At 38.5% G+C, this 26,508-nt stretch overlaps 5 protein-coding genes, 2 long non-coding RNA genes and 1 other non-coding gene across 11 annotated transcripts; 7 read left to right on the forward strand and 1 right to left on the reverse strand.

Moving 5' to 3' along the window:
• The first annotated feature begins 1,306 nt into the window (after nt 1-1,306).
• On the forward strand, nt 1,307-3,647 carry LOC126590155 (uncharacterized). The gene is made up of 2 exons (XM_050255685.1): nt 1,307-1,461; nt 2,597-3,647. Exons 1-2 carry the CDS (start codon nt 1,423-1,425, stop codon nt 3,518-3,520), a joined length of 963 nt encoding a protein of 320 aa, XP_050111642.1. The 5' UTR covers nt 1,307-1,422; the 3' UTR covers nt 3,521-3,647.
• An 834-nt stretch (nt 3,648-4,481) lies between these two features.
• On the forward strand, nt 4,482-5,027 carry LOC126590210 (RING-H2 finger protein ATL52-like). Its single transcript, XM_050255729.1, has one exon. The coding sequence runs from the start codon at nt 4,482-4,484 to the stop codon at nt 5,025-5,027; it is 546 nt and encodes a 181-aa protein (XP_050111686.1).
• A 409-nt stretch (nt 5,028-5,436) lies between these two features.
• LOC126590156 (60S ribosomal protein L23a-like) lies at nt 5,437-7,833 on the reverse strand. Of its 2 annotated transcripts, none has more exons than XM_050255686.1 (4): nt 7,722-7,833; nt 7,564-7,631; nt 6,193-6,553; nt 5,437-5,716 (listed from the first exon to the last, which is right to left on the reverse strand). In XM_050255686.1, exons 2-4 carry the CDS (start codon nt 7,577-7,579, stop codon nt 5,632-5,634), a joined length of 462 nt encoding a protein of 153 aa, XP_050111643.1. In that variant the 5' UTR covers nt 7,580-7,631; nt 7,722-7,833; the 3' UTR covers nt 5,437-5,631. The 2 variants fall into 2 exon arrangements, with proteins under 2 accessions (XP_050111643.1, XP_050111644.1); XM_050255687.1 differs by having other exon boundaries at nt 7,564-7,622; nt 7,722-7,773.
• A 962-nt stretch (nt 7,834-8,795) lies between these two features.
• Nucleotides 8,796-12,991, forward strand: LOC126588348 (UDP-galactose/UDP-glucose transporter 5B-like). Its single transcript, XM_050253441.1, has 10 exons — nt 8,796-9,242; nt 9,334-9,540; nt 9,628-9,693; nt 10,087-10,185; nt 10,611-10,702; nt 11,203-11,315; nt 11,715-11,803; nt 12,030-12,116; nt 12,213-12,281; nt 12,371-12,991. Exons 1-10 carry the CDS (start codon nt 9,132-9,134, stop codon nt 12,476-12,478), a joined length of 1,041 nt encoding a protein of 346 aa, XP_050109398.1. The 5' UTR covers nt 8,796-9,131; the 3' UTR covers nt 12,479-12,991.
• Nucleotides 12,992-13,609: 618 nt separating this feature from the next.
• TRNAH-GUG (transfer RNA histidin (anticodon GUG)) lies at nt 13,610-13,681 on the forward strand. The gene has a single exon. It is a non-coding gene; the product is annotated as a tRNA-His (tRNA).
• A 245-nt stretch (nt 13,682-13,926) lies between these two features.
• LOC126588362 (uncharacterized) lies at nt 13,927-18,529 on the forward strand. 2 transcript variants are annotated; one of them, XR_007611430.1, is made up of 4 exons: nt 13,927-14,232; nt 14,315-14,436; nt 14,975-15,160; nt 15,210-18,529. It is a non-coding gene; the product is annotated as an uncharacterized LOC126588362 (long non-coding RNA). The 2 variants fall into 2 exon arrangements; XR_007611429.1 differs by having other exon boundaries at nt 13,939-14,436.
• Nucleotides 18,530-20,894: 2,365 nt separating this feature from the next.
• On the forward strand, nt 20,895-22,999 carry LOC126588363 (uncharacterized). Of its 2 annotated transcripts, XR_007611432.1 has the most exons (4): nt 20,895-21,046; nt 21,129-21,250; nt 21,789-21,974; nt 22,024-22,999. It is a non-coding gene; the product is annotated as an uncharacterized LOC126588363 (long non-coding RNA). The 2 variants fall into 2 exon arrangements; XR_007611431.1 differs by having other exon boundaries at nt 20,929-21,250.
• Nucleotides 23,000-24,104: 1,105 nt separating this feature from the next.
• LOC126589512 (glutelin type-D 1-like) lies at nt 24,105-26,342 on the forward strand. The gene is made up of 3 exons (XM_050254822.1): nt 24,105-24,615; nt 24,997-25,714; nt 26,007-26,342. Exons 1-3 carry the CDS (start codon nt 24,420-24,422, stop codon nt 26,158-26,160), a joined length of 1,068 nt encoding a protein of 355 aa, XP_050110779.1. The 5' UTR covers nt 24,105-24,419; the 3' UTR covers nt 26,161-26,342.
• Nucleotides 26,343-26,508: the final 166 nt, after the last annotated feature.

The raw sequence follows: 26,508 nt of genomic DNA on the forward strand, positions 1-26,508 counted from the left end.
TATCCATTGTAACAAAAAAATCATCATTTTATTTGTAAAACTCAAAATTTGTTTCATTTTGACTTTTGAACTCTCTCTCTCATCTTTGAAACTTATAGGTCATCTCCGGAAGCATACGTGAGATCGAACACCCAATAAGCCTATATTACATGTATACTAAATTTAATTATAAATCTTCATTATGCATTAACATTCAACAATCAAAGAATATTAAGTTGAAGAAAAATTGAAGAGATGAAAAAAAATAAAAAATAAAAAGAAATTGATTAGCTTAGAGCACCCAAATCAAACTCACATAAGAAAATAACAAATCTAAGGAGAATGTGGAGCGAGTTTTGAGTTTTATAGAGACGACTTTCAAGTTTCAGGTGGCAAGATGGAATCAAATTCGAGTTTCAGGTGGCAAAGTATAGCGAACTTTGATTTTGAGAGTATAAAGTGATGACTTTTGAGTTACAGAGAGCAAAATGATACTAAAATTAAATTCATGAGACATAACTAAAAATAAGTCAAAAAATAAATAAATCTTGCCATTATCAACCAATAATGGAGGCAGCATGTGATGAAAATAAGTTGAGCTCTTATATGATGACGTGAGTTCAAATTTCGTCGGTGACTAATATAACATAAAATATAACAAAATATATTGTTTAATAAGAAAAAAAAAAAAAAAACAACAACCAATAATGGAGGCGCATTACTCTCATCGTGCTCCGCCGCTATACAAAAACACGTCTCATCAAGACAAGGTGGGACGGGGGAGGAAATATTTCATTTTAAAGAGGGGTATTTATGGGAAGTTACCATATACAAACAAAGTAAAACCGCGTAAAATCCTCCACTCAAAAAAATAGCAAAGCTTCCGTAATCATTTGAGAATTGAGTGGGAAATTTTATTTCATTTATTTTTTATTTTTAGAAAAAAGAGGGAAATAAATTAAATGATTTTTATATGGATTAACTGGAATTTTCTTTTTCGTTACAATTGAGAGTTTTGAACCTCGAATTTAGCCTATATGTACATTTATTCTCGCGATTGGGTAATCTAGGTAAATTTAACGTATTAAAAAACAATTAAAAAAGAATACGAAAAAGAGAAAACGAGGGTGAAAAATCATTAAAATAAACCGTTCAGAATTTTCTTATAAAATGTAGAATATAAAATATTTTGTTTTGGGTAAGACACAGGAACCTCTAAAAAAAATTAATTGAATTAATTAATTTCTTAATTTTCTTTGATTTGGACTGGGGCTTTTATGGATCCTTATGAAAAAGCCATCTCTCTCTGTTGTCTTATTTGCCTCATTTTCCTTCTATAAATGTCACATTCCACCCTGCTTTAACTCCTAATTCTCTGATTTTCCTCTTCCCTTCCTCCTCCCTTCTTCCATTTTTCTCACCAGAGAGGTTGAAACTCTTCCAATGGAGGAACTGGATTCTCTGTGGACTACTTGCCCTGAGGTGGGTCCCTCCTCATTCTTCTTCTGAGTGCCATTTTTTGTTGGGTTCTTTTTTTCTGCTGCAGTTTCATCAAAGTTTGCTGCTTTTTCTGCTTCAATTGTGTGTGTTTTATGGTGGTTTTTCTACTTCCTGCTGTATTATTCTCACATTCAATTGCAAATGCTTCCCTTCATTGCCTCTTTCGATTCGTATTTCGGTTCTTTTATGTGAATTTAATTGTTAGTGATGGATCTTCCATATCTGAGAGGACTTCAACCATTAAAGTCTTCAGTTTTTCCGAATTTTTGGTCTCTATGAAACATTAGTCTGTACTTGGCATGCAAGTCCCGCAGTCTCATTAGAAGTCATCGTTCTTGTGAATGCAAATTTTGTTTCTTTGTTTTTCTCCACAACACGACGTTTCTATTAGGAAATATTCTAATCTTCATGCACAGAATTCAAACAAAAGGCGGCCACGTTGTCCTGTCCAACTGACCTAACTTGCGTCGTGTTCAATAAGTTCATATGTCAATTAATTGGCTTTAATTTTTCTTTATACAAACTATGGTAAATGTGTACCTCTTCTATTAATATATGTTATGAACACAATATGCAGAATTTGAGAACCAATGTGTTTGTAGTATTGATGGACCCAGTTCTCTGATTTCGGTTACAGGGGTAGATTTTAATGGAGTTTCTTTATATATTAACCCTTTTTTTTTCACACCCCCTTTTCTCTTTTCTTCAAAAAGATAAGCAGGATTTGTTGACCAGGACGTGGGATTTTCATGGGCTCTTTTTGGGATTTCACTGTCTCCTAACCTTTGAAATAGTTGCTTTCCGTTTTCCACCATGATTTTGTTTTGAATCTTTTGATCCTCCTTTCGTTACCTGTTGAGAATTGGTGGGTTTGGTGTTCATGCTTGAGTTTGAAACTGTGACCCTTGATGTTTGTTTTGGTTTGTTTGGTCTCGAAAATGTTTTAGAGTGTGATAGTCGCACAGTCAGATGTTACTAATTCACGTGTTATGATATGAGTTTATGTATTCTTTCGGATTCTACTATGTTTAGAATTGTTATGTTTTTTTTCTAGGTTCAATTTTATTATTTTGATGGAATTGAAACTCATTTCTTGAATCCTGTTTTGAATTGACAGAGCGCTGATGAGTTGAAGGAGAAGCTTCTGTACACAACCCTTGAGCTAGAATCAGTAAAAACACGCGCAACGGATGAAATCCGAAAAAGCGAGGAGAATGTGAAGAAACTAGTCAATCTTCTAAACGTTGCATCCAAAGAAAGAGATGATGCTGTAGATCAGCTACGAAAGCTGGTAAACAAGATCATGCCTTCAGGTCCAATGGAACTCCCCCTCAACATGTTTCCTCATGAAAGTACACTTTTGCTTCCCACCAAGGCAAACTCAAGCATAACTGAATCCAACAGCCTCTCTGAAACCTACAATCCCCAAAAATCGCACGTCTCTTCCTCTGTGGACTCCTTATTCGATGCCGTTTCTTCACCCGAGTTTTCGAACATAAACATGGCTGAATCCGGCTGCATTCCTTTTGTGAAGCAGCAGCCTCGGGTGCAAGAATATAATGGTACTGCATCTGCTGGTGTAGTCTCTTCAGGGATGAGTAAACCCGACCCGGCTTCTGAAGTGATTGACAACTTTGTGAAAGGAAAGATTTTGCCTAAACAGGGAAAGCTCTTGCAGACTGTGATGGAAGCCGGTCCACTGCTCGAGACTCTTCTTGTTGCTGGGCCAATGCCTCGTTGGCGAAACCCCCCGCCTTTGCAGCCCTTCAAAATCCCACCTTTTTCAATCAAAGGCTGTGAAGCTGCTGCAAGCTTTAACCAGAAACCAGTGGGAAATACTAGTTATGTTGTCCATAAGCCAATCAACTCGGCATCATATCCTGAGATGTCTCGCGGCTTTTCGCAGACATGTTCGGCTTCCATGTTGAACTTCAACAATGGTGGTGCTTCCATCTCACGCCTGAACAATGCAAGGATGTTGGCTTCAAATTCCGGCATTGACCACCAATTTTCGATTGGCAAGCGGCAGAGGCTTCAATGATAGTATGGTGAACTTTTGCTTCTTAATTTTTAGTGTAAAAAATTGAAGTTTGGGAGGTTTGAAGGTGTAGAAATGAGATACTTTTGTTTTTGGGTTCAACTTTAAATGACATGGCCATTTAACTTCAGTTTTACCCTTTTTGGCTTCTCTTTATGTACATCAAGATGCTTCTGTTTGCCAGTTCATTTGCATAGGGAAAAATAATAAGCAAAGACCGTATTGGTCCAACACTACATGCACCAAATCAAATACTAAAATTTTGGATCCCAACTTATGCGACGGTGTTTCATTTGTCCTTTAACGGTATAATCACGTCAAGCTTTATGTAGCATATAGTAATTACCATCTTTCTTTATTGGGAGCCACTCGATTTAGATTGTTTGCATCTTTAAATTTAGATGTTTGCTCTTACACTGCATGAGATTAGTGGAAGCTTGGGTAGGGCTAAACATTCAGAATCTCATGCTTTTGTGAGAGTTGCTCTACAGACGGCCCTACACAAGTTTTTCTCGTAATGCTCGTCACCAACTAATGGTGGAAACCAAATCCTCCTGCAATTTGGAGGAATGGAGTAGAAAATAAAACTAACCATTGCAACGAGCGAAAGGTACAAACCTGTACTCTTAGTTCTCTTGTGTGAAACTTCCCTCCAAGGTTCCGGGTCATTTAACAAAACCAGAACCCAAAACAAAACCAGAATCCCACTTTGATATTATCTACAACAAAACAAACATATTAAGCAGCTCTTACAATTTTGAAATCCTTGATATCCTCACGTCAGCCTTCAAATATGTCCTCATATGTTTGTTTTCATTGATTTAATCGTTTTAATATCATTAATTAAACAGTTTTTGTTTGCTAATCATCCCTATTTAATCAGCAAGGCAGCCTAATACAAAGCCCTTTTGGAAAAACATTTTGGTAATTAGTCTCTAATTACATAACTTTTAGTTAGATTAGTATGTCTTCATGGATCGTAGCTTCTGTTGCTACTATTTCCAGCTTCACCCTCCTCTTCGCTTACTACAAGATACTCCAACGCCTTTGTAGACGACTTCAGAGCACAGGCTTCTCGAGAAACCCGAACCTAAGGCCTGTACCGAACGAGTTCAACCTAGACGATGCCTGGCTCGAGTCTCAGAGCAACGGACTGGACTTCTCGGTCGCTCGGTCTCTTCCCGTGACTCAGTTCAAGAAGAAAGATGAAGTTGAGGATGCCGAACGGAGGCCTGGCCAGAGCTACACAGACTGCGCAATCTGCTTAGGGGAGTTCGAAGACGGGGAATGGATAAAAGAACTACCGAAATGCTCCCATGAATTCCACATTGCTTGCATAGACATTTGGTTTGCGTCTCACTCAAACTGTCCCATATGCAGATCACAGGTCTATGATCCTATGCATGATTCTCCTGTTCCCACGCAAACTCCGGAAGAAACATTGAGCCGAGATGAAACCGAAGAAGGGGCGTCGCATTTCGAAATGGTGCGATCGTCCACCATGACGTGAAGCAAGATATGCTCATTGATTTTTTTTCCCAATTCAAAAGGATTAGAGAAACAATGACTTGCATAGATACTCAAGATATGCTCAATATATTTTCGACACTGTCGTACATGTTATGCTATCAGACTTCGAAGAGATTCACTCATTCAAACAGGAATCCACATTAATATCCGATTAATATAGTTAACTTGAAGCTTTCTTCAATTGGATCTTGCAAATGAAACTTGTGTTTGAAGCAACAACCCAGACACCTTTGTCTCAGTACCTACCTAGTCTGCCTACAAACATGACGGAAATTTAACGATTGCAAGACTTCCAACCACAGCCGGTAGCGATTCTCAATATGCAACACCGTCAGCCATACCGTCATTGTATGAACAGACTTACAATGAACGGCTGGATTCATAACACATTTAGTCATTAACCATTCGTTAATATGCAAAAATGTCATCGCATATGAAAACAGAAATAATGTGAGAACTGCAGTTATAACCACAAAAGATAAAAGACTAGTAATCGGATATCAAAAGGTGTTACAACTTCAAAACTAAAACAGAGCCACCGCAAACTCACAGAACTCCCCTCTTAGCGAAGCTTTGCCGCTAACTTAGATGATACCGATTTTGTTTGCCACATCCAAAGCATCGTAGTCAGGGGTTAGCCTAACATAAGCCTTTTTGGTACCATCGGGCCTGGATCAAAAAAAAAAAAATATTATCAGAAACAAGTATGGATCACAAGCCAGTAATCTTAATGAACTACGATGCCATAATTATTACAAAATTGAAACTATATACCCATTGAAAAAAAATGATCATTATTTTTCTCCGTTCACCACCACTAGTAACCTGTCATAATTGTACACATTTAAGGAAGTGTGTCCACACCAAGTTACTCGGATCAAATCATGAGCTACATATCTCATGCCTCATAAGCCTTCGAAAAATAAAGCAATTTGGACAAAGTCACACGGGACAGCTCATGCATCAAATATTAAAACTTGCAAAAAATGCATTAAACTAACATCTTGGCCGAAGTAAAAGAGCTTATACACAATTATTCTTGAAGGAGGTCTGTTTACATAATCAAGGCAACTTTGCAAAATTTTGAAAAAGAGACATCCGTTGTTCTTCTTTAGGCAGTATTCTAATGTCGAAATTGTACTAACCTGATCAAGGTATTCACTTTCTTGGTCTGAATGTCGTACATCTTCTTGACTGCATCCTTGATTTTCTTCTTGTCAGCACGTATGTCAACAATAAAGACCAAAGTGTTGTTATCTTCAATCTTCTTCATTGCAGACTCAGTGGTAAGAGGATATTTCAATATTTGATAATGATCAAGCTTGTTCCTCGGTGTAGCACTAATACGAGGGTACTTAGGGTTCCTCTCCTTTTTCAATGTCCTAGGGCGGTGAAATGTAACTGAGGTTCTGATCTTCTTAACTTTCTTAACAGCAGGGCCAGATTTCAAAGCCCTTGCAGCCTTCACGGCTTGTGACTTTGGGTCAGCCTTTTTTGAAACATCAGCTGCAAAAGATATGCACCGGTAAGACAGAACCTACTTAAAATTTTATCCATATAAATCTTCTCGTAGCTCATTGGAGAGGGGAAAGTCGTACTGGTACTTATGTGAAAGAACGTACTACACGCAATGAGTATGGGAATTAAGAGTGGAAAATGAATTTGCATCACCTACGGTTACTAATTAAACAAAACCCAAGCCATTGCAGAGCCAATTACATCTTGTCAATATCTACTGAAAGGAGCGATGAAAATTTGCCAAGTACAAGCTAACGTTAACAGGCATTGACCTATAACTAGAATGCTAGCAGACGAGTCGTAATTAAAACCCACACCAAAGATGTTCAAATCCAATTGGCTATTAGCTTATACATTTTATCTTCCAATTCCCTTGACACCCCTAGATTCTGACTGCACCGTGCACACGAAACTTAACAAAACTAGACTCCAAATTTTCCATTCGATTGGCTAACATTTGAATTCTAACTATAAAAAATACTCCACAACTCATAAGCACTTAATCATTGATACATTCATGTGCAGTTAATGACTGCGATGTAAATAGGAAAAGGAAACATGTAGCGGTAAACTGAATATGACGGTGAAGATTTCTTTTGTTTAGCCGATTCCTCAAATTTCACAGCAGCCATTAATTTAGGAACGTATAAAGTTGTTCTTAGAACAATGAGAACGCACACAATGATTAAAGGTTAAAAAAAGAAATTAGGGTTTTGCACAAACATAGAACAATCTAACCCATTTGGTCCATCAGAAAATGCGGCATACAATCTTAGTTTCCATACCAACAAGAACCCAAGAGATCCACCTCCGACGACAATTCGGTTAATTTGAATTCATTTTTCACTAACTAATGCTAAGACTCATGCCAAGAGAAATAAAATATATCGAGATTTTGATGCAATAACTAGACTTTGCACCATTTTCTCAGCAACCAAACAGAAACATAGGAAAAAAAATTGAAGCACGACAAGATAATGAGAATGAAGGGGCAGTACCTTTACGTGGAGCCATTGATGCCGACGAAGAAGCTCTGGTTATATTCCCAAATCACCACCTGGAAACCCTAAAAGGACACACAGATAGATACAGCACGTAAATTTCAACACTTTCTCAGTTTTCAAAAGCGTGTGTCTGCAGAGAGCGAGAGAGAGACCTGCCGGCGTGAAGCTGAACCAGTAGGGTTTACGGTGGAGGAGGAAGCAGGGTTTATATATAGAGTACTCGAAATTACATAAATGTCCACGTATGTTATTTGATTTACCCGCATGAGCATTGGGCTTTCTCGCGGGAATGTGGACCCGACTTGAAAACTCAGGCCGAAGTCCAATTGTATGGTTTGATGTAGCAAATTGTCTGAGAATCAGGGCCCGTTTTCGGCTTCTCCAAAAAGCACTTTTGTTAGAAAAGCGTTGAAAATTTATTCAAAGTCAAGTGCTTTCTCTAGCCCAGTACGAGAACGGCTTTTATGGCTCAGCAGTATTTTTAAATTTTCTGTTAAACAGCGTCAAAGACGTTTTCTGTTGTCATATAAACATATCTAAACTTACGAGCCACAATAAACAGTTTACTTTATGTCCCATCTTTGTTCCTTTTGTTTTCAAGCGGAAAAGACTTGGTTGTTGAAAGATTCAGGAGGTGCTATTGAAAGATTCAGGAGGTGCTATTGAAAGATTCAGGAGGTGCTACTGAATCTTCAGCAGCCAAGTCTCGTTCTTTCTAAGTTGATCTTATCTTCCTCTGTAATTGGTGTCAAAATTGAAACCCTCCTGACCATGGCCAACCCGTATCCCTTTGGATCGGCGAACTTTGTCGGGTTGTTTGTCATTAGACTCATCGTTCGGCTCTTATGTCTCTCAAAATTTGTCCAAAATTATTTAAACAATGGTTTTGTAAGTCACACTTCATATACACGTCTAGCAAAATGTTCTTTTAACTGATTGTAAATATACGTTATAGATTAACAGTTTGACAATATAAGAGTTTGTACGACTGACCTGGGCACCGATCCCATATTCACGAGAATCAACGACTAGTCCGAGTTCTCCGTTGGCATGGACTGTGTCATGGCCTTGCCCTGCAGATGTAGGCTTGAAGTTTGTGGCCTAGACCAATGCCTCTTCATGACCTCTGAAAATGTTAAATGATGTTTTATCCTAATTTTACATGTGGTTTGCGATCGTTTGTTTAAAAAAAAAAAAAACAAAAACTCTTCAAAACTATTATTTGACCAAATCAACGGTCGATCTTGTACTGTAGAAGAATGAACATTTTCGGATTTTTCCAGTCTTTGGAACCTGAGCGAGGGAGAGGCCGCTGACGTGTCCACACTTTTCAAAAGCCAGGGAAACAACAGTCTTCCAGACAACACACATTACGGAGAGAAATCGCCGCCGGAGATTCCGATACGCTGCTCGCTGCTACTGCTAAATCCGCCACGTGTCCCCCTAACTCTATTTGATCACAGTCATCGAGCCCCGCGCCATTTCTCCGGCGACCTAACGGCACCGTATTCGACACAAGCTTCCAGGCGAACTCCATCAGCTACACTCTTCACGATCGTGCTATGGCCGAAACGACGACGTTGCCGGGCGCTACGCAGCCGAGCAAGCTGTGGAAAGGGGTTTTCGCGGTGGCCGGAATCATGACCACGCTCGTCACCTACGGCGTTCTTCAGGTTCCTAATTCCCTCGCATTTCTCTTATCCTTCGAATCCATCTCCGTTTTCTTGGCGGAAATGTTGAATCTTTTGCTTCGATTTCTTGCAGGAGAAGATCATGAGAGTGCCGTACGGCGACGACAAGGCGTTTTTCAAGTACTCGCTTTTCCTTGTCTTCTGCAACCGCATCATGACGTCGGCGGTCTCCGCCGTTGCTTTGTTGGCGAGAAAGAAGGCTCTGGATCCCGTCGCTCCGGTTTACAAGTACTGCCTTGTATCGATTTCGAACATACTAACGACTACATGTCAATATGAGGTGAGAGCTGCGGTCTTTAATTTTTTTTGCAGAATATGTAATTTTTTTTTAGTTTTTGATTGATTTCGTACATTTCGGTGACCGCAGGCTCTCAAATACGTCAGCTTTCCGGTTCAAACGCTTGCGAAATGCGCCAAGATGATACCTGTGATGGTAAGAAAATACAGTTCGATCAGTTATGGTGCTTGTACTATTTCTGAGTAGTTTTATCTGTTTGGTTAATTTTTGTCATGATTTATTGTCAAGCTGAGTAACATGTTGTTCGAATTCGAAGTTTCAAACTATAAAAAATGCTTGGAGCATTCAACTTATCTAGTGTGCTGGATAAGAAAAAATGGTAAACTTGCACGCGTGACGAGATTTTCTCAAGGGCTAAACATGCTTGATTGATCAGTGAGCTCCAAATGTTTGAACGTGTGGAAGTTGGGCTTGAGGTGTGACCTATTAGTGAAGAGACCAATTGAGAAACTTAAGTATCTTTTTCATGAGGGACATATGATCTTGTGTTCTTTGGTTTGCCAATTCATGGGGTTATTCTTTATGCAGGTTTGGGGCACTATCATTATGCAAAAGAAATATAGGGGACCGGACTATTTTTTGGCATTTTTAGTGACAGTGGGCTGTTCAATATTCATTCTATATCCGGTATGGTCCGATTCCCTTTTGAATTCGTTAAAATTTTCCACTGAGGTGTGCACATACAAAGGATTGTTTTGAAAAGTGGTCTTAATTGGGTGACTGCTGTTTACATGTTAGCTTCGTTCATATCTTAGTATGATCACAGTACCATGCACCTTTGACTTACCACACTTGAGTGTCTTATGTACGCACTCTGTGAGCGCATTTGACAATAAATAGGGTGTGCTTAATATCCCTGAAATTCTATTGTTTAGCAAAGAGATATTAGTGAATACTCCTTTGCTTTGTTTTCTGAAAATGGTCTAATTAATTAGAGGAAATTCCATATACATTCATGTATGCGGCTGTTTTGTGAGATGGTGATAATTCTAATAGGAAAAGTGTAGTTCTTTGATTTAAATAGAACTAATTGTTTGCGCTTTTGAATGTAGGCAGGATCTGCTGACATTGGTCCATCTGATATATACGGTAGAGGAAGAGAAAATACCATATGGGGCATTTCCCTTATGGTTGGTTATCTTGGGTATTAACATGAACCCTCTCTTTATTAGATGGTTATGATTTGTCAAAAAAGAATTTGTTGCTAGCTGCTGAGATGAACAGACTAAATCCACTTCTACCAATTCAAAAATATTAATATATACCTATTTTACCAAAAATGTGCCATCAAACTTTATCTCCATGTCTTGATGCTTAGTTGCTAGAGTAACAATAATTTATGATACCAACGCAGCTCCAATACGTTAATTGCTTACAATGAATTAATGCTCCCTTACAGAAGCAAACCATAACAAAACTAGTAGTTTTAAGTTTTCCTCCTTGCAATTGATTATGAGTGCAGCACTGGCTGTGTGGGTGATTTTGCTTTTGTCTATTTTTCTTTTCTTTACTTTTTACAGCGTATAGCAATAACACTGAGAATTTGACCAATAAAAAAGAATCAATGACATTGAGAATATTTGAAACAAGATACTTGGAACCAAAAATTTATAGATTTAAGATGCTCCTTTCTTTGTCTAATAGGTTTGATGGATTTACAAGCACGTTCCAAGATAAGCTATTTAAGGGCTATGATATGGAGATACACAATCAAATATTTTACACCACATTCTGTTCTTGTGTTCTCAGCCTTACAGGTAATATTCTTATTCAGATCTTGTTGCTCCATAGGTAGTTATTAATCACACAGAGAGATATTTCGTAGCGGGGTCGTCTATGCTTCATATTGCTTACCAGGATTCAGTGTTCATATGTTGTCACAATTTATGTTGCGGATTTCATATCATTATCTTGCCTGTAATCCAACTTCAAAGTTATCCAAGCATGTGTTTGTGTGTCCACTGAAGGTTGTGAGTATTAATACTATGAGTGTACTAGGTACCGCATGAGCCACTGGTTGATCACTGGTTCAATGGTGTTTGAATATTTTTTCAGTTGCTTAAACTTATCTGCACTGACCACCTGCTTTATATATTTTTTTATTTTTTTATTTTTAACCTTTTAGCGATGAGTTGTTGATTCTGTTAAATTTTCAGGTCTTCTACTACAAGGGCAACTTCTGCCAGCAATTCATTTTGTTTCTTCCCACAATGATTGTTTCTTTGACATTGCATTGCTTTCCACAGTAAGAGATTTTTCCTTCTTATCATGGTATCTGTTAATGTTAAGGGTTTAATTACTTTGTATTTATTTAGCAGATGCTTCTAATTTTTTTTAGTGCTAGTGGCCGTTGTTTAAGTTTTTCTCTTTCCCACCGTGCCAAATTTTTTCTTTCTCTTGTCGTGTCTTCTCATCTGTCTGTTGGTTTCCTTTTCTTTTCCTTCCTGATTTGTAAGTGTTTTGTGTTGCAGGTAGCAACAGCGAGCCAGTTTTTTATTTCTTACACAATTCGCACTTTTGGTGCTCTCACATTTGCCACAATAATGACCACAAGACAGGTAAGTCTTATCTCTCCAAAATAATCCTTGTAAGCGTTCCCACTTCTCCATTATTAGTGCTTCTAATTAGTGGTGTCTCTCTCTTTGGTATTGAAGCTGGCCAGCATTATGCTATCGTGCCTGTGGTTTTCGCACCCCCTTAGCCGGGAACAGTGGTTGGGAGCTGTAAGCCTCAACCTCAAACGCAGTAATTTTTGTATTTCTGTTTTGTTTCCCCAAATCCCAAATAACGCTACTTTTGTTACAATGACCAGGTTGTTGTCTTTGGTTCCCTATATGCGAAAAGCTTCATGAGAACGAAGCCTTCACCTTCCCAACAAACTCAGAATGGAGCTTCGAGTCCAGTGAAGGGGATCCCTTGATAGTGTTTGGGTTTTAACGGTTGCCACAATACGTCGGACTAGGTACCTACCTCTAACTTTGACCAATGGGCAGCTTTGGTTTTACAAATGTCAAGCTGCAACCTGCGAACAGGCCTTCGATGCATTGAAATTTTTCTAAATATACTCTAGCTCACACACACGCCACACGCAAGAGGTCTCGATGGAGACCAAAGATTCCTGGAGGCCTACGTCTCCATAGAAATGATTAATCATAGACTAACTAAAGGAACAAGAATGTTTCGTTTTATTCTTACATACGTGTTGGAATACACGGCTCAAAAATGTATAACGCAGCTGCGCAAGCAACATTTCAGTCGAGAGTAGGAATGGAAGAACAAAAGAGAAGAAAGTTTTGGATAATTCCACTCTGGAGTATTTTCTTCTCTTCTTCCTTTTAATGATTTTTCTCTTCCTGTAACCCCCAGCTTGATTAGGATTGTAATAATTGGTTTACTGTTTCAATTAAATGATTTTTGGTGGTTGTTTTGGTTTCGTATTGTGATTAACGTATCTTAATTCTCCCAAGGGAAGCTTCAGAAAGATCTGAGAAGTTGGATTTCATCGGTGTTGTGTGTGCATATTGTTTTATTGTTTTTCAGGAAACATATGTATATTTAGGGGAAGGAATAGAAAAACAAAGTAGATTGTAATAATCACAATATTAGGTCCGGCTATAATGTTACATCTCACAACACATTGATAACAAACTAATTCCCGCCTAATTTAGCCCTAGGTACTACATGAGGCGGCATTGTACTTTGACATTATGCCAAATCAACGCCAATGTTCCCAGAAAAGTGCATCACAGGGATAAATAAATATTCTTCAATCCATCTAGTATAAGCAAATGATGTTTTGCCGCAATCGCGGCAAAAAATAATGTCTACATACTTTGGTGCAGTTTCAATCATAATCTCATCTCTCTTAACATGTAACAATTTAAAGAAAATCTACAACAAATAAATTTGACCAAAATTTGCAAGTATATTTTCTATTTGATTATCGATGGACCGGATTAGTAAAGATATGAACGCCAGCCGGCGAAGGGCTTGGGGGATGGGTTACTGCATATGCTACATATAACAAAAGTGTACAACATTGAACAACTTAGTGGCTGTAGTTTAGTGGTAAGAATTCCACGTTGTGGCCGTGGAGACCTGGGCTCGAATCCCAGCAGCCACACACATTTTAATTTTTTTTTTCTTTTGATTTTGTGTTTTTCAAACATTTTCCCATTTTAAGGAACGATTATTTGTATTAATAATAAAAAGAATTGTAATTTCCCTTCATCTAAACTCTAATAATAATAATTACGTTGCTATGTAACTGTCACAACCCGTCCCAGAATTACTAAATACCGAGGACGTGAAATTACAAAAACGCCCTTAAACGGGATTAAGGTGCGTAATTTTGGTGTTTGTTTTATTTTAAGATCCTAAACTAGGGTTAGATTATATTCGTATGTGTTAAATTATATTTGGACTTAGGTGGGAGCCCCACCTCCTGAAATCCTTCCCCCTTTCCCGTTTTGTTGTCTCTCTCTTCCTCAGCTCTCCTTAGTCACTCTCTCTCTCTTATTCTTCAGAAAACACTCTCTCACTCTCTCTCTTACTCTCGAACTCACTCGAACTCACGGCAAACACCAAGCATAACCACAATCCTACACCAACGTCCAATCTAAGATCACCATCGTGATCTAGGGAACTTCACGAGCACGGGGGTATAAGTTTCAGGTGAGTTCACTTCGAGAAACCCTAGTTTTTAAAGCCCCGTGATTTTGTACTGTTCACAAACTTAAGTATGGTTATGTTTTAGGTTAAAACAAGATCACCACGAGTCTTAGGAAGTTCCAAGGAGGCTCGGAATGCCTCGTTTGAACAAAATGGACGTCGGGATCGTTGGGTTCGAGTTTGGCCGAATTTGAGGAATTTTGGAAGGTATGATCTTGTTGTTTTTGGACCTTAAAAACCTTTCAACGTGATAGTAGGTGTTAAATGCTTCATTTTGGTATAAAATGCGAAGAAATTGGACGAAAAACGAGTGAGATTAGTGGAATTGAAATTTTACCCAGTTTCCGGCGCCGGCGACGGTCGCCGGAGCTGAAGGTTGAAGGTGACGGAATATTCCGTCAAGTTTGACGGAATATTCTGACGCCGTTAGTTAGTTTTAGCGGTAACCGTTAGTTTTTAACGGAATATACTAAGATTTGACGGAATATTCCCTAACGCCGTTCACTGTAGCCGTCAGTGTGCATGTCACGTGGCCGCGCGTGGGGGGCGCGTAGGTCCGTGCCACGTCAGGCGCGTGGGGGCGCGTGAGACCTCCAAAAATTATTTTAAAAATATGGGGATGATCCTGAGGTTGTGTAGGTCACCGTGGTATATTCATATACCCAATTTGAGCAATATATGAGGAGTTATTAACTAAGATTTGGGTTAGGCGTTAAATAACGTCAAAATGGTTACTTTTGTATAGGTGAGGTTTATGCGGGCATCGGGCATGGCCAAGGGATGCTCAGGGACTTACGAGACGTCGATGTAATCTGTGAGTGGGCAGTTTTGTTTTCCGTATATATATATACTTGACGTTTCCCAGAAATTGAATTGAAATGAAAATATGTTTAAAATGAAATGCATATGAGTTATGTGGAAAAAACGGGAAGTGAAATACCATGCATAGAATTGATATGAAAAGTATATAGAAATGTGAGTTGAAATGCCATGCATGAATTAATATATGATGCATATGTATGAATTGGTGCGGTGGACGCACAGGTTAGAATTGATTTATGATGCATATGTATGAATTGGTGCGGTGGACGCACAGGTAAGAATTGATTTATGATGCATATGTATGAAATGGTGCGGTGGACGCACAGATGAGTATTTAATTACTGTTATGATGATGATGATATATATTGAGCTCAAATCCTGCACCATGGTTTAGTGCTTATAGTATTCACCGCATCGTACGCTCGCCTTGGATCCAAGTAGATGCTAGTCGTACAGTCCACGCGGAGTGGGTACGACAGACCAGTCGCGAGAGTGTTAGTGAGATTCCGACTGGTGGGTGACCTTAGATTATATGCACAGATGATTTATGAGAAGCACTAGAGCGTAACTTGTGTGCAGAAGGCCGGACGGGTCACAGAGGTGACTCCGGTAGAGTGATAATGATAGATTTTGAGCTCTAGGTTCAACCGTATAGGGCTATTAGAGGGCCTACGGTTGATTACTTTCTTGCACCTGATATGATTATGTTGATGCATTCATACCTTATTACTGTTGAGATGATGTGGCATGGCATGATTGATAAAGAGATAATGTTGAGATAGTAAAAATGAAGTTTTGAGAATATATATGTATATTTATATTTTACATTTCTGGGAAAGTATACAGGTTTTACGGAGAGGGGTTACAACGTTTTGAGAAATGTTTGGATTTGGAAAAGAATTGTTTTACTGACCCACTCAATTTTGGTTTTGCGCCCCTCCAGGTTCAGGAATCACAAAGGTGTGGTGACTACGAGGAATTCGACGGTGTTCTGACAGATTGGACAAAATTAGGACTCACCTTCGGGTGTATCAATTTAAATTGTATCTTAAAGCTTCCGTACTGTGCAAATGGTTACGTCACTCTCACGTGACGGCCAGCATGCCCTCCTTCGGGACGGGGTGTGTCAGTTGGTATCAGAGCATGGTTGCAATCTTGGACATCTTGAGAAGTTTCTAGTGAATTCTGTCAGAACTACACCGCCTCGTAGCAAACCACGTAGTTAGAGGAACTTAGTCTCCTTGATTAGCGGGTTAGGGGAAACTATTCTTATGGTGATTCAGTATATTAGAAAAATGGACATTTTAAGACGGGTTATGAGTTGAATTTGAATCACTTAAGAGAAATGATGAACCTGAGGGAACAAAGTGACGGATTAACCAATTGGAAAAGATGTTTCGGAACATGCAAGTCAAAGGAATCTTCCTTCTGACAAGGGGTCGAGACGACTACCTGGTTTTGGTTATGAATTTGTATCCTGGTGGAAACAGGAGTATGAATTGTTGTCACCAGAGGAATCAGTCGATTGAGAATTGTTTAAGGACTTGTTTAAAGGAAAAGTTTATCCCTCCGGCATTTATCGATGGTAGTAAACAAGTGTTTACAAATATGAGACAAGGAAGGTGATGATCGAGGGATATTATAGAAAGTTTTCAGACTTGCCTCGTTCCATCCAGATATTGTTGTTAATTTGGTGGAGGTGTTATGTTGTTTTAAGCTGGGTGACAAAAAGGGAAGTGGTAATTTGGGTGACCACTATCCATTGTACTTCTTACCAGGAATATACGAGATGCTGTTGAGTCTTGAGGACTCTGAGAACATGAGCAACGAGAATAAAGAAGAATAAGAAATGAATGGGAATTAAAAGAAGACGATAAAGTTAATGATTCGTCATATCAAGGATATAGAAAGATTCAGAGCTTCGAAAGAAGTGAAGCTAGAGTTAATTCTTCCAGCTGAGGTTTTAATGTCGCTGGTCAGAGTAAAAGTGATGGATATACTGGTAATCCCAGATATTTGAGACAAGGTGTCTCGAGTAAAGGAAATGTACTTTGTGCAGCAGGTACAAAATTAACACTTTGGGAAGTGTGAAATTAATGAATGTGTTTATGTGAACAGAGGGGACACAGAATTGTGAATCGTCCCTAGAATCAGTTGTACCCAACAGTTTTCTATGACATCGTAGTGTCGATTCAGCAAGTTTATGAACTTAGTAGTTTGGTCGGATTGACCGTGGGTACAGAGAGATTTGATGAGTTATATGTTCAGCCGTACAGACCATGAGAGGTGGATCTGGCTGACGCATGAGAAATTGGTGAGTTATAGGCTCGGCCGTACCGACCACGCGGAGTGGATTCGGCCGACGTATTATTGAGATAAGAGTTGAATTAGCCGTATTGGTCATTCTAGTTGACTTCGGCTGATATATTTCTTATTATGTATGTTATTACCTAGAGAGTAGTAAATAAATGTAGTAGAGACGAGTGTATGTATTTTGTATTGAGTGACAAAATAGTAATGTTATATCTTTGAGAGTGGTTGCCTACTTATCGAGACAACGATGATTTATCAGTATTGCGGGCTGCAGACCGTAATATTAATAACTCATTTGTGGATTCGTTAAGCAAGCAAACCGGTAGGTTATTTTATGTTAGTGTTGTACTTATTCAGAATGCTTAGTAGTAATAAAGTATGTATTGTATCAATTAATTCTGTTCCATTAGATTGGTTGGTTATAATTGTGACTAGATGGATTGTTACGGGAAACCAGTCACTTTCCATCGATCTGGATGATCAGAGGTTACCTTAATGAGTGGGCATGCAAAGTGAAGTGAGTTCAGCCATTATTTATGCTGTGAAAGCAAAGAGATTGTTTTGAAAGGCTGCCCAAAAATACTTAGTTCATGTGGTACTAAAGGATGTTGCTCGGAGAAGTGTGAAAAAATGAAAAAGGGGTTAGACTTTTCTTGATGTCTTCCTTGAAAGTATACCTGGATTGCCTTCAGGCAGAGATATGAGGTTCACTATTGAATTGTTGCCAGGTATAAATTTATATTGGAGATTGGTTCAAGATGAGTTAAGGGAATTGGAAATTCAGTTGAAAGAATTGGTTGATAAAAGTTTTATTCAACCTAGTACAACGCTTTGGGGGAACCCCAGTTCGTTGGTGAGGAAGAAAATGGATTTTTAAGGCTATCCATTGATTATAGACAATGGAGTCGGGTAACGATTGAGAACCGTTATCCATGGTGATGTACTGATGTTTATTTAACCAGCTCAGAAGTAAATTGCGAAGATTCAAAGATTGAATTGAGATCTGGTTACTACCAATTGAATATTTTAAGTGACGTTGATCATAAGATGGTTTTCTGGACTTGTTATAGTCTTTATGAAGTTTGGTGATGCTATATGGATACTCATGCTGTTTTATGAGTTGATGGATGAAGTATTCCAATAATGCCTTGATAAATTGATATCATTTTCATTGAAGATATTCTGAGCCAGAGTAGAGCATGTAAACGTATTAAGTCGATGAAGCAAAGATTGAGAGAACGTTGGTTGTATGCTAAGTTTAGCAAAGGCTAAAGTTAAATGAATCAAGTGGCATTCTGAGAATTGTTATATATTCTTAAGGTATTCAAGTGAATCCTTAAAAGATAGCAGAAATTGAGAATTTGGAACAACCACGAGTCGTAATTGAGATTTGGAATTTCTTAACTTACCAGGCTATCTTGGATGGTTGTGAAAGATTTTTCAGTCATTGCTTTGTCATTGACGAGACTGTTGAGAAAAGAGGTTATGTATGAGTGGGAAGAAAATTGTGAGCAAAGGATTCAACAACTGAAGTATTTCCTCACTCATGCACGTATTTTGGTATTCCCAGAGAATAGTGGTAATCATAAATTTTTAGTGATGTTTCTTGAATGGTATTGGAGGCATGTTGATGCAAATGTTAGGGTGATTGTATATGTTTCACGACAAATGGAATCTCATGAGATGAATTACCCTACTGGTGATTTGGAAGTCACGATTATCATCCTTGCTGTGAAGTTATGGAGACATTATATGTTGATAAGAATGCAAGATTTTACAAATCAAAAGAGTCTCCAATATTTGTTTACTCGGAAGGATTTTGATATGAGGCAACAAAGGTGGATTGAATTACTTAGTGATTATGATTGTACGATCAGGGTGATCGTGAATTGTTGTAGCTGAAGCACTTGATGAGAAGACTCCAGTAAGAATTAATGCTTGGTACGCTTGCCAAGATTATCTTCTTGTGGATTGGAAATCAACTGAAGTAAAGTTGAGAATTGGAGATCGAGAAGAAGCTCTACTTGCTAAGTTTCAAGTTAGGCCTTTTGGTAAGGTCGTACTCGAGACTCAAATGGTTAACGAAGAAATTTAAGAATTAACTAAGGCAAGGAAAGAAAGGAAAAAGAATGAGTACATGATTCGTGAATCGGATGGTATGTGAATACAAGCAAACGAGAAGTATGTGCCTAATGCTGTGGGTTTAAAATAAGCAATTTTGGACAAAGTACATTGTTTAACTTCTGCAATATTCCAAAAGTAATAAGATTTATCATACCATTCGACAGTTTTATTTGGTCAGCAGATTGAGGCAGAAAGAGATAAACCTTTGGATTGAGATAATTATTTTCTGTTTCGCAGTGGAAATGGAAAGATATTACTTTGGATTATGTGTACAAGCTTCCTTGTACACAAGATGGTTATGATCGAATTTGAAGTGATAGTTGGTCAATGTAACAAGTTAGTATATTTACTCCAGTGTTGAGTAATAACTTTTTCCCAGACAGGACAACGGTACTTATTTGTTTTATGGAAAGAGAATTGGATTACGGAACTGCTGAGTTTCTTAAGTATGTTGGGTGCGCAGTTTCCGAAATAACGCCATAGGGTCCCTGAAGCGTGTCGTGTGAATGAAATGCTTCTGAATAGAGAAAGATTCAATCAAGAAAGAGTTTTAGTAGACCTTGAGACTATGGATGAGTCTACTCAAAGTATTCAGGTGATTAAGTTAACCTGAAGTAACCAGGAATGGCAAAAGAGATCAACATATAGATATGCCACTAATCGAGTATATAAGGTAAATGGTTTTATATTTTCGAAGTGTTCACCATAGAAAAGTATAATTCGGGTTGGAAAGGAAGGCAAGTTAAATCCTAAATGAATCAGACTTAGCGTGATCATCGAAAGGTTAGTGAAGTTGATTATAGAATTGAATGGCCTCCAGAGTTGTCTAAGGTACATAATGTGTCTCATGTCTCGATGCTTCGGCATTATGTTTCAGATCCTTCACATGTGATTCCTCCTCAACTTTTGGAAATTAATCCGGATTTGACGTATGATGAGGAACCAGTGACTATACTGGATTGGAAAGATAAGACTCTAAGGAATAAGACCGTGAGCTTGGTAAAAGTATTGTGGAGAAACCATTCAACTGAAGAAGCTACTTGGGAGACAGAAGAACGGATGAGAAATATGTATCCGAGGCTATTCTATGAGTTTTGATGTTCTGGTTGATGACTGGAATTTCGGGGACGAAATTCTATAAGGAGGGGAGATTGTCACAACCCGTCCCAGAATTACTAAATACCGAGGACGTGAAATTACAAAAACGCCCTTAAACGGGATTAAGGTGCGTAATTTTGGTGTTTGTTTTATTTTAAGATCCTAAACTAGGGTTAGATTATATTCGTATGTGTTAAATTATATTTGGACTTAGGTGGGAGCCCCACCTCCTGAAATCCTTCCCCCTTTCCCGTTTTGTTGTCTCTCTCTTCCTCAGCTCTCCTTAGTCACTCTCTCTCTCTTATTCTTCAGAAAACACTCTCTCACTCTCTCTCTTACTCTCGAACTCACTCGAACTCACGGCAAACACCAAGCATAACCACAATCCTACACCAACGTCCAATCTAAGATCACCATCGTGATCTAGGGAACTTCACGAGCACGGGGGTATAAGTTTCAGGTGAGTTCACTTCGAGAAACCCTAGTTTTTAAAGCCCCGTGATTTTGTACTGTTCACAAACTTAAGTATGGTTATGTTTTAGGTTAAAACAAGATCACCACGAGTCTTAGGAAGTTCCAAGGAGGCTCGGAATGCCTCGTTTGAACAAAATGGACGTCGGGATCGTTGGGTTCGAGTTTGGCCGAATTTGAGGAATTTTGGAAGGTATGATCTTGTTGTTTTTGGACCTTAAAAACCTTTCAACGTGATAGTAGGTGTTAAATGCTTCATTTTGGTATAAAATGCGAAGAAATTGGACGAAAAACGAGTGAGATTAGTGGAATTGAAATTTTACCCAGTTTCCGGCGCCGGCGACGGTCGCCGGAGCTGAAGGTTGAAGGTGACGGAATATTCCGTCAAGTTTGACGGAATATTCTGACGCCGTTAGTTAGTTTTAGCGGTAACCGTTAGTTTTTAACGGAATATACTAAGATTTGACGGAATATTCCCTAACGCCGTTCACTGTAGCCGTCAGTGTGCATGTCACGTGGCCGCGCGTGGGGGGCGCGTAGGTCCGTGCCACGTCAGGCGCGTGGGGGCGCGTGAGACCTCCAAAAATTATTTTAAAAATATGGGGATGATCCTGAGGTTGTGTAGGTCACCGTGGTATATTCATATACCCAATTTGAGCAATATATGAGGAGTTATTAACTAAGATTTGGGTTAGGCGTTAAATAACGTCAAAATGGTTACTTTTGTATAGGTGAGGTTTATGCGGGCATCGGGCATGGCCAAGGGATGCTCAGGGACTTACGAGACGTCGATGTAATCTGTGAGTGGGCAGTTTTGTTTTCCGTATATATATATACTTGACGTTTCCCAGAAATTGAATTGAAATGAAAATATGTTTAAAATGAAATGCATATGAGTTATGTGGAAAAAACGGGAAGTGAAATACCATGCATAGAATTGATATGAAAAGTATATAGAAATGTGAGTTGAAATGCCATGCATGAATTAATATATGATGCATATGTATGAATTGGTGCGGTGGACGCACAGGTAAGAATTGATTTATGATGCATATGTATGAATTGGTGCGGTGGACGCACAGGTAAGAATTGATTTATGATGCATATGTATGAAATGGTGCGGTGGACGCACAGATGAGTATTTAATTACTGTTATGATGATGATGATATATATTGAGCTCAAATCCTGCACCATGGTTTAGTGCTTATAGTATTCACCGCATCGTACGCTCGCCTTGGATCCAAGTAGATGCTAGTCGTACAGTCCACGCGGAGTGGGTACGACAGACCAGTCGCGAGAGTGTTAGTGAGATTCCGACTGGTGGGTGACCTTAGATTATATGCACAGATGATTTATGAGAAGCACTAGAGCGTAACTTGTGTGCAGAAGGCCGGACGGGTCACAGAGGTGACTCCGGTAGAGTGATAATGATAGATTTTGAGTTCTAGGTTCAACCGTATAGGGCTATTAGAGGGCCTACGGTTGATTACTTTCTTGCACCTGATATGATTATGTTGATGCATTCATACCTTATTACTGTTGAGATGATGTGGCATGGCATGATTGATAAAGAGATAATGTTGAGATAGTAAAAATGAAGTTTTGAGAATATATATGTATATTTATATTTTACATTTCTGGGAAAGTATACAGGTTTTACGGAGAGGGGTTACAACGTTTTGAGAAATGTTTGGATTTGGAAAAGAATTGTTTTACTGACCCACTCAATTTTGGTTTTGCGCCCCTCCAGGTTCAGGAATCACAAAGGTGTGGTGACTACGAGGAATTCGACGGTGTTCTGACAGATTGGACAAAATTAGGACTCACCTTCGGGTGTATCAATTTAAATTGTATCTTAAAGCTTCCGTACTGTGCAAATGGTTACGTCACTCTCACGTGACGGCCAGCATGCCCTCCTTCGGGACGGGGTGTGTCAGTAACTCTCTAACAACATGTTGATTAAAATCTGAGTCGTCCCGATATCTCTATATGCTTTTTACGTATGATTTTAAATATCTAATTTTAAGTATTATTAATTTTACGAGCTCTTAGTATGACCTTAAATCTTTTTCTTTACAATACTTGGATGACAATCCATTGTGCTCCCTCTTAAAAAAATCACATCCTAATCTCATATCCATAAGGAATATATTCCCAACTTTATATAATTGGTGATTTTATTCCCAACTTTTGATGTTTTTATTTACATTTTAAAATTCTTTTTAAACTCTTTACAAGCATCTTATAAAATAAAACAAAATCAATTATCTTGTAGTAATACTTTTTTCTTGTAATGTTAAAAAAGGTCTTATGAGTCACAATACAAATATAATACGAGCACGATTGTATAATACAAGCATGGAAAAGATAAACTATTCTTTTTTATGACAATAATAATTATTGATATAGTTTTTTTTATTTTACAAATTATAATGTTGTGGATTAATTTATAAAAAGCTATTTTTTTTAAAAATAAAATAAAATAATGTAGTGAAGACAAATATGTTGTTTTAAAAAGTTGGTCTCCATATTACCTTAAAAATAGATTATCTTGTAATACAAACTATCCTCTAATCGTACTTAAATACTTCACAGATTATCCACCCTCATCCCAAATCAAAGTTGCAGAGAACTAGAGGGACTCCAACTTCCAAGTACCAATTTAATTACATCTTACTTATCCTAAATTTCATCCGAATTAACCCATAATTCTTTTTCTAATCACATTCTAACACATAATAATTAATGAAAATCCGCAAACCCAAACTCCTTCTCATTATTTATTCATTTCCTACATTTATTTGAAGTGGTCTTAGACCATCTTGGTCCCGAGACCACTTTGGTTCTCTGTACATCTATCACTCAATGCAACTATTTGAGAGAACAAAGCAAAAAAATCGAAAAAATTGTAGAGTTTTATTAAACCAAAATCTTCCAACTAATGTTAAGATTGCAAATATGAAATAGAATCACATTATCTATCTAATTAAAATCCAATCAAATATTTCAGACATAACAGTAGATATATCGACAAGAAAGCAAGATTATATCCAATCTAATCTATCCCACTAATCTTCTTTTAATCATGAGAAATTGATCAGATTATCCTTCCTTTTATCCTTAATCCAATCCGAACTCACATTCCCTCTCCTCATTAGATTCTACCTCCTTCCTCCTCCCTCCCTAATCTCTCTCCAACTGAATGTCGTACCTCCAAACCCGCTCAACCCCCCCTATATATACACCCCCAACACACGCCTTCCTCACCGCTCGATCGCATTCAATCATTCAATCAGTCAATCACTTTTCTCTCGTTTTTGGGTTTTGGGTTTTTCTGGGTTCGTGAAAAGAATCGCAAAGAATGGAGCTTGATCTTTCACCCAAGTTGGCCAAGAAGGTGTACGGCGGCGATGGTGGCTCCTACTTTGCCTGGTCACCGTCGGAGCTTCCCATGCTCCGTGAAGGTAACATCGGCGCCGCCAAGCTCGCTCTGGAAAAGGACGGGTTCGCTCTTCCCAAGTACTCTGATTCCAATCAGGTCGCTTATGTCCTCCAAGGTATACAATCTTCTCTTTTGTTCTTGCGATTAATAATTAATTATCTATTTTTTATGATCGGGTTGATCTTATTTGTTTACTTGGTTGTTTGTTTGCTTCTGGATCATGAATTTTATATGTGACTAGTCCATAATTTATCATTAAGATCATAGGGCTTAAATTAATTTTTTTATATTTTCTTGATTATCTTTGTGAATCATGAAATTCGTAGATGAACTGTGATTAACTTTTTGATCAAATAAGATAATGTAGGTTTTAATTTGTTAATTGTAACTTTTATTTTCTGGGATTAAGATCATCGGAGCTTGTTCTAATCATTATGTTTTAACTTTTGGTTTTTCTTACAAATTTTAATTACCTTCTGTATATATATCCTTTTAGGCACTGGTGTAGTTGGAATTGTCCTGCCTGAGAAGGAAGAGAAGGTTCTTCCAGTTAAGAAGGGTGATGCCATTGCCCTCCCTTTCGGAGTTGTCACTTGGTGGTACAACAAGGAGGACACTGAGTTCGTTGTTCTTTTCTTGGGCGACACTTCAAAAGCTCACAAGAGGGGTGAGTTTACCGACTTCTATCTCAATGGCTCCAACGCCATTTTCACTGGATTCTCAACTGAGTTTGTCGGTCGGGCATGGGATTTGGAGGAGAGTGTTGTGAAGACTCTTGTTGGCAAGCAATCCGGCAAGGGCATTGTCAAGTTGAGCGGAGTTACCTTGCCCGAGCCAAAGAAGGAACACCGTGATGGTATGACATTGAACTGCGAAGAGGCTCCCCTGGATGTTGACATTAAGGGTGGTGGAAGAGTTGTGGTCTTGAATACCAAAAACCTTCCTTTGGTCGGTGAGGTTGGGCTTGGTGCTGACCTTGTGAGGTTGGACGGAAGTGCCATGTGCTCCCCTGGATTTTCTTGCGACTCGGCTCTGCAGGTGACTTATATCATTAGGGGCAGTGGCCGTGTCCAGGTTGTTGGTGTTGACGGTAAGAGGGTGTTGGAAACTACTATTAAAGCCGGTAATCTCTTCATCGTTCCTAGGTTCTTTGTTGTGTCAAAGATTGCTGATCCAGAGGGCTTGGAATGGTTTTCTATCATCACTACTCCCAAGTAAGTTTTTCTTCCTTACATTATCCGATATGTTCTGTGTTGCTTTACCTGCCCCTAATCTGCTTTTTTTTCGTCTTGCATAATTACGCTTTCGTTATTCTTGATTTAGGCTCAGCTAGTTGAATTATAGTTTCCTCTGCATTTATAACATCCTGCTGCTTGGAACACACATATACATTTATTCCCACCACACACAGAAAACTTAATTCGAGAGAGTTGACAATGTTTTGCACCAGAAGTTTATCGATTGGTGTTGAATGTTATGCTAATTCATTTAATTACTTCGCTGCAGCCCGATATTCACCCACTTGGCTGGAAGCATTGGGTGCTGGAAGGCTCTATCTCCTCAGGTGCTCCAGGCTGCGTTCAACGTGGATTCGGAAACAGAGAAACTTTTCCGTTCGAAGAGGACTTCTGATGCAATCTTCTTCCCTCCACCCAAGTGAAAACTGATTGAGCTCAGGCCTAGTTCCCTGGTCCAGAGTCTTCAGACTCCAAATAAAATTGCTTTTTGCTCGTAGGATTTCTGCCTTTTAATTTTACAATCTTCTTTTCTAGTTGTATAGTTTAGGAGCTGCCATATTTGGTATAAAAATTTCTTGCTCTAATTAATTCAGATGGTTTTGCATGTTGGATGTCGTTGATGTTGATATTATCGTGGATTGACAAACAATGATCTTGATATTACATGAACTCGAAGGCTTGGTAGGAACGCTACTTAATACTACGGTTTCTTCACTTGTAAATTTGAGATTTTAAGTTCGATTCTCGTCGAAGTTAAATTCCAACCAAAA

Source organism: Malus sylvestris, chromosome 11 (assembly GCF_916048215.2).
Source record: "Malus sylvestris chromosome 11, drMalSylv7.2, whole genome shotgun sequence".
Lineage (NCBI taxonomy): Eukaryota > Viridiplantae > Streptophyta > Magnoliopsida > Rosales > Rosaceae > Malus > Malus sylvestris.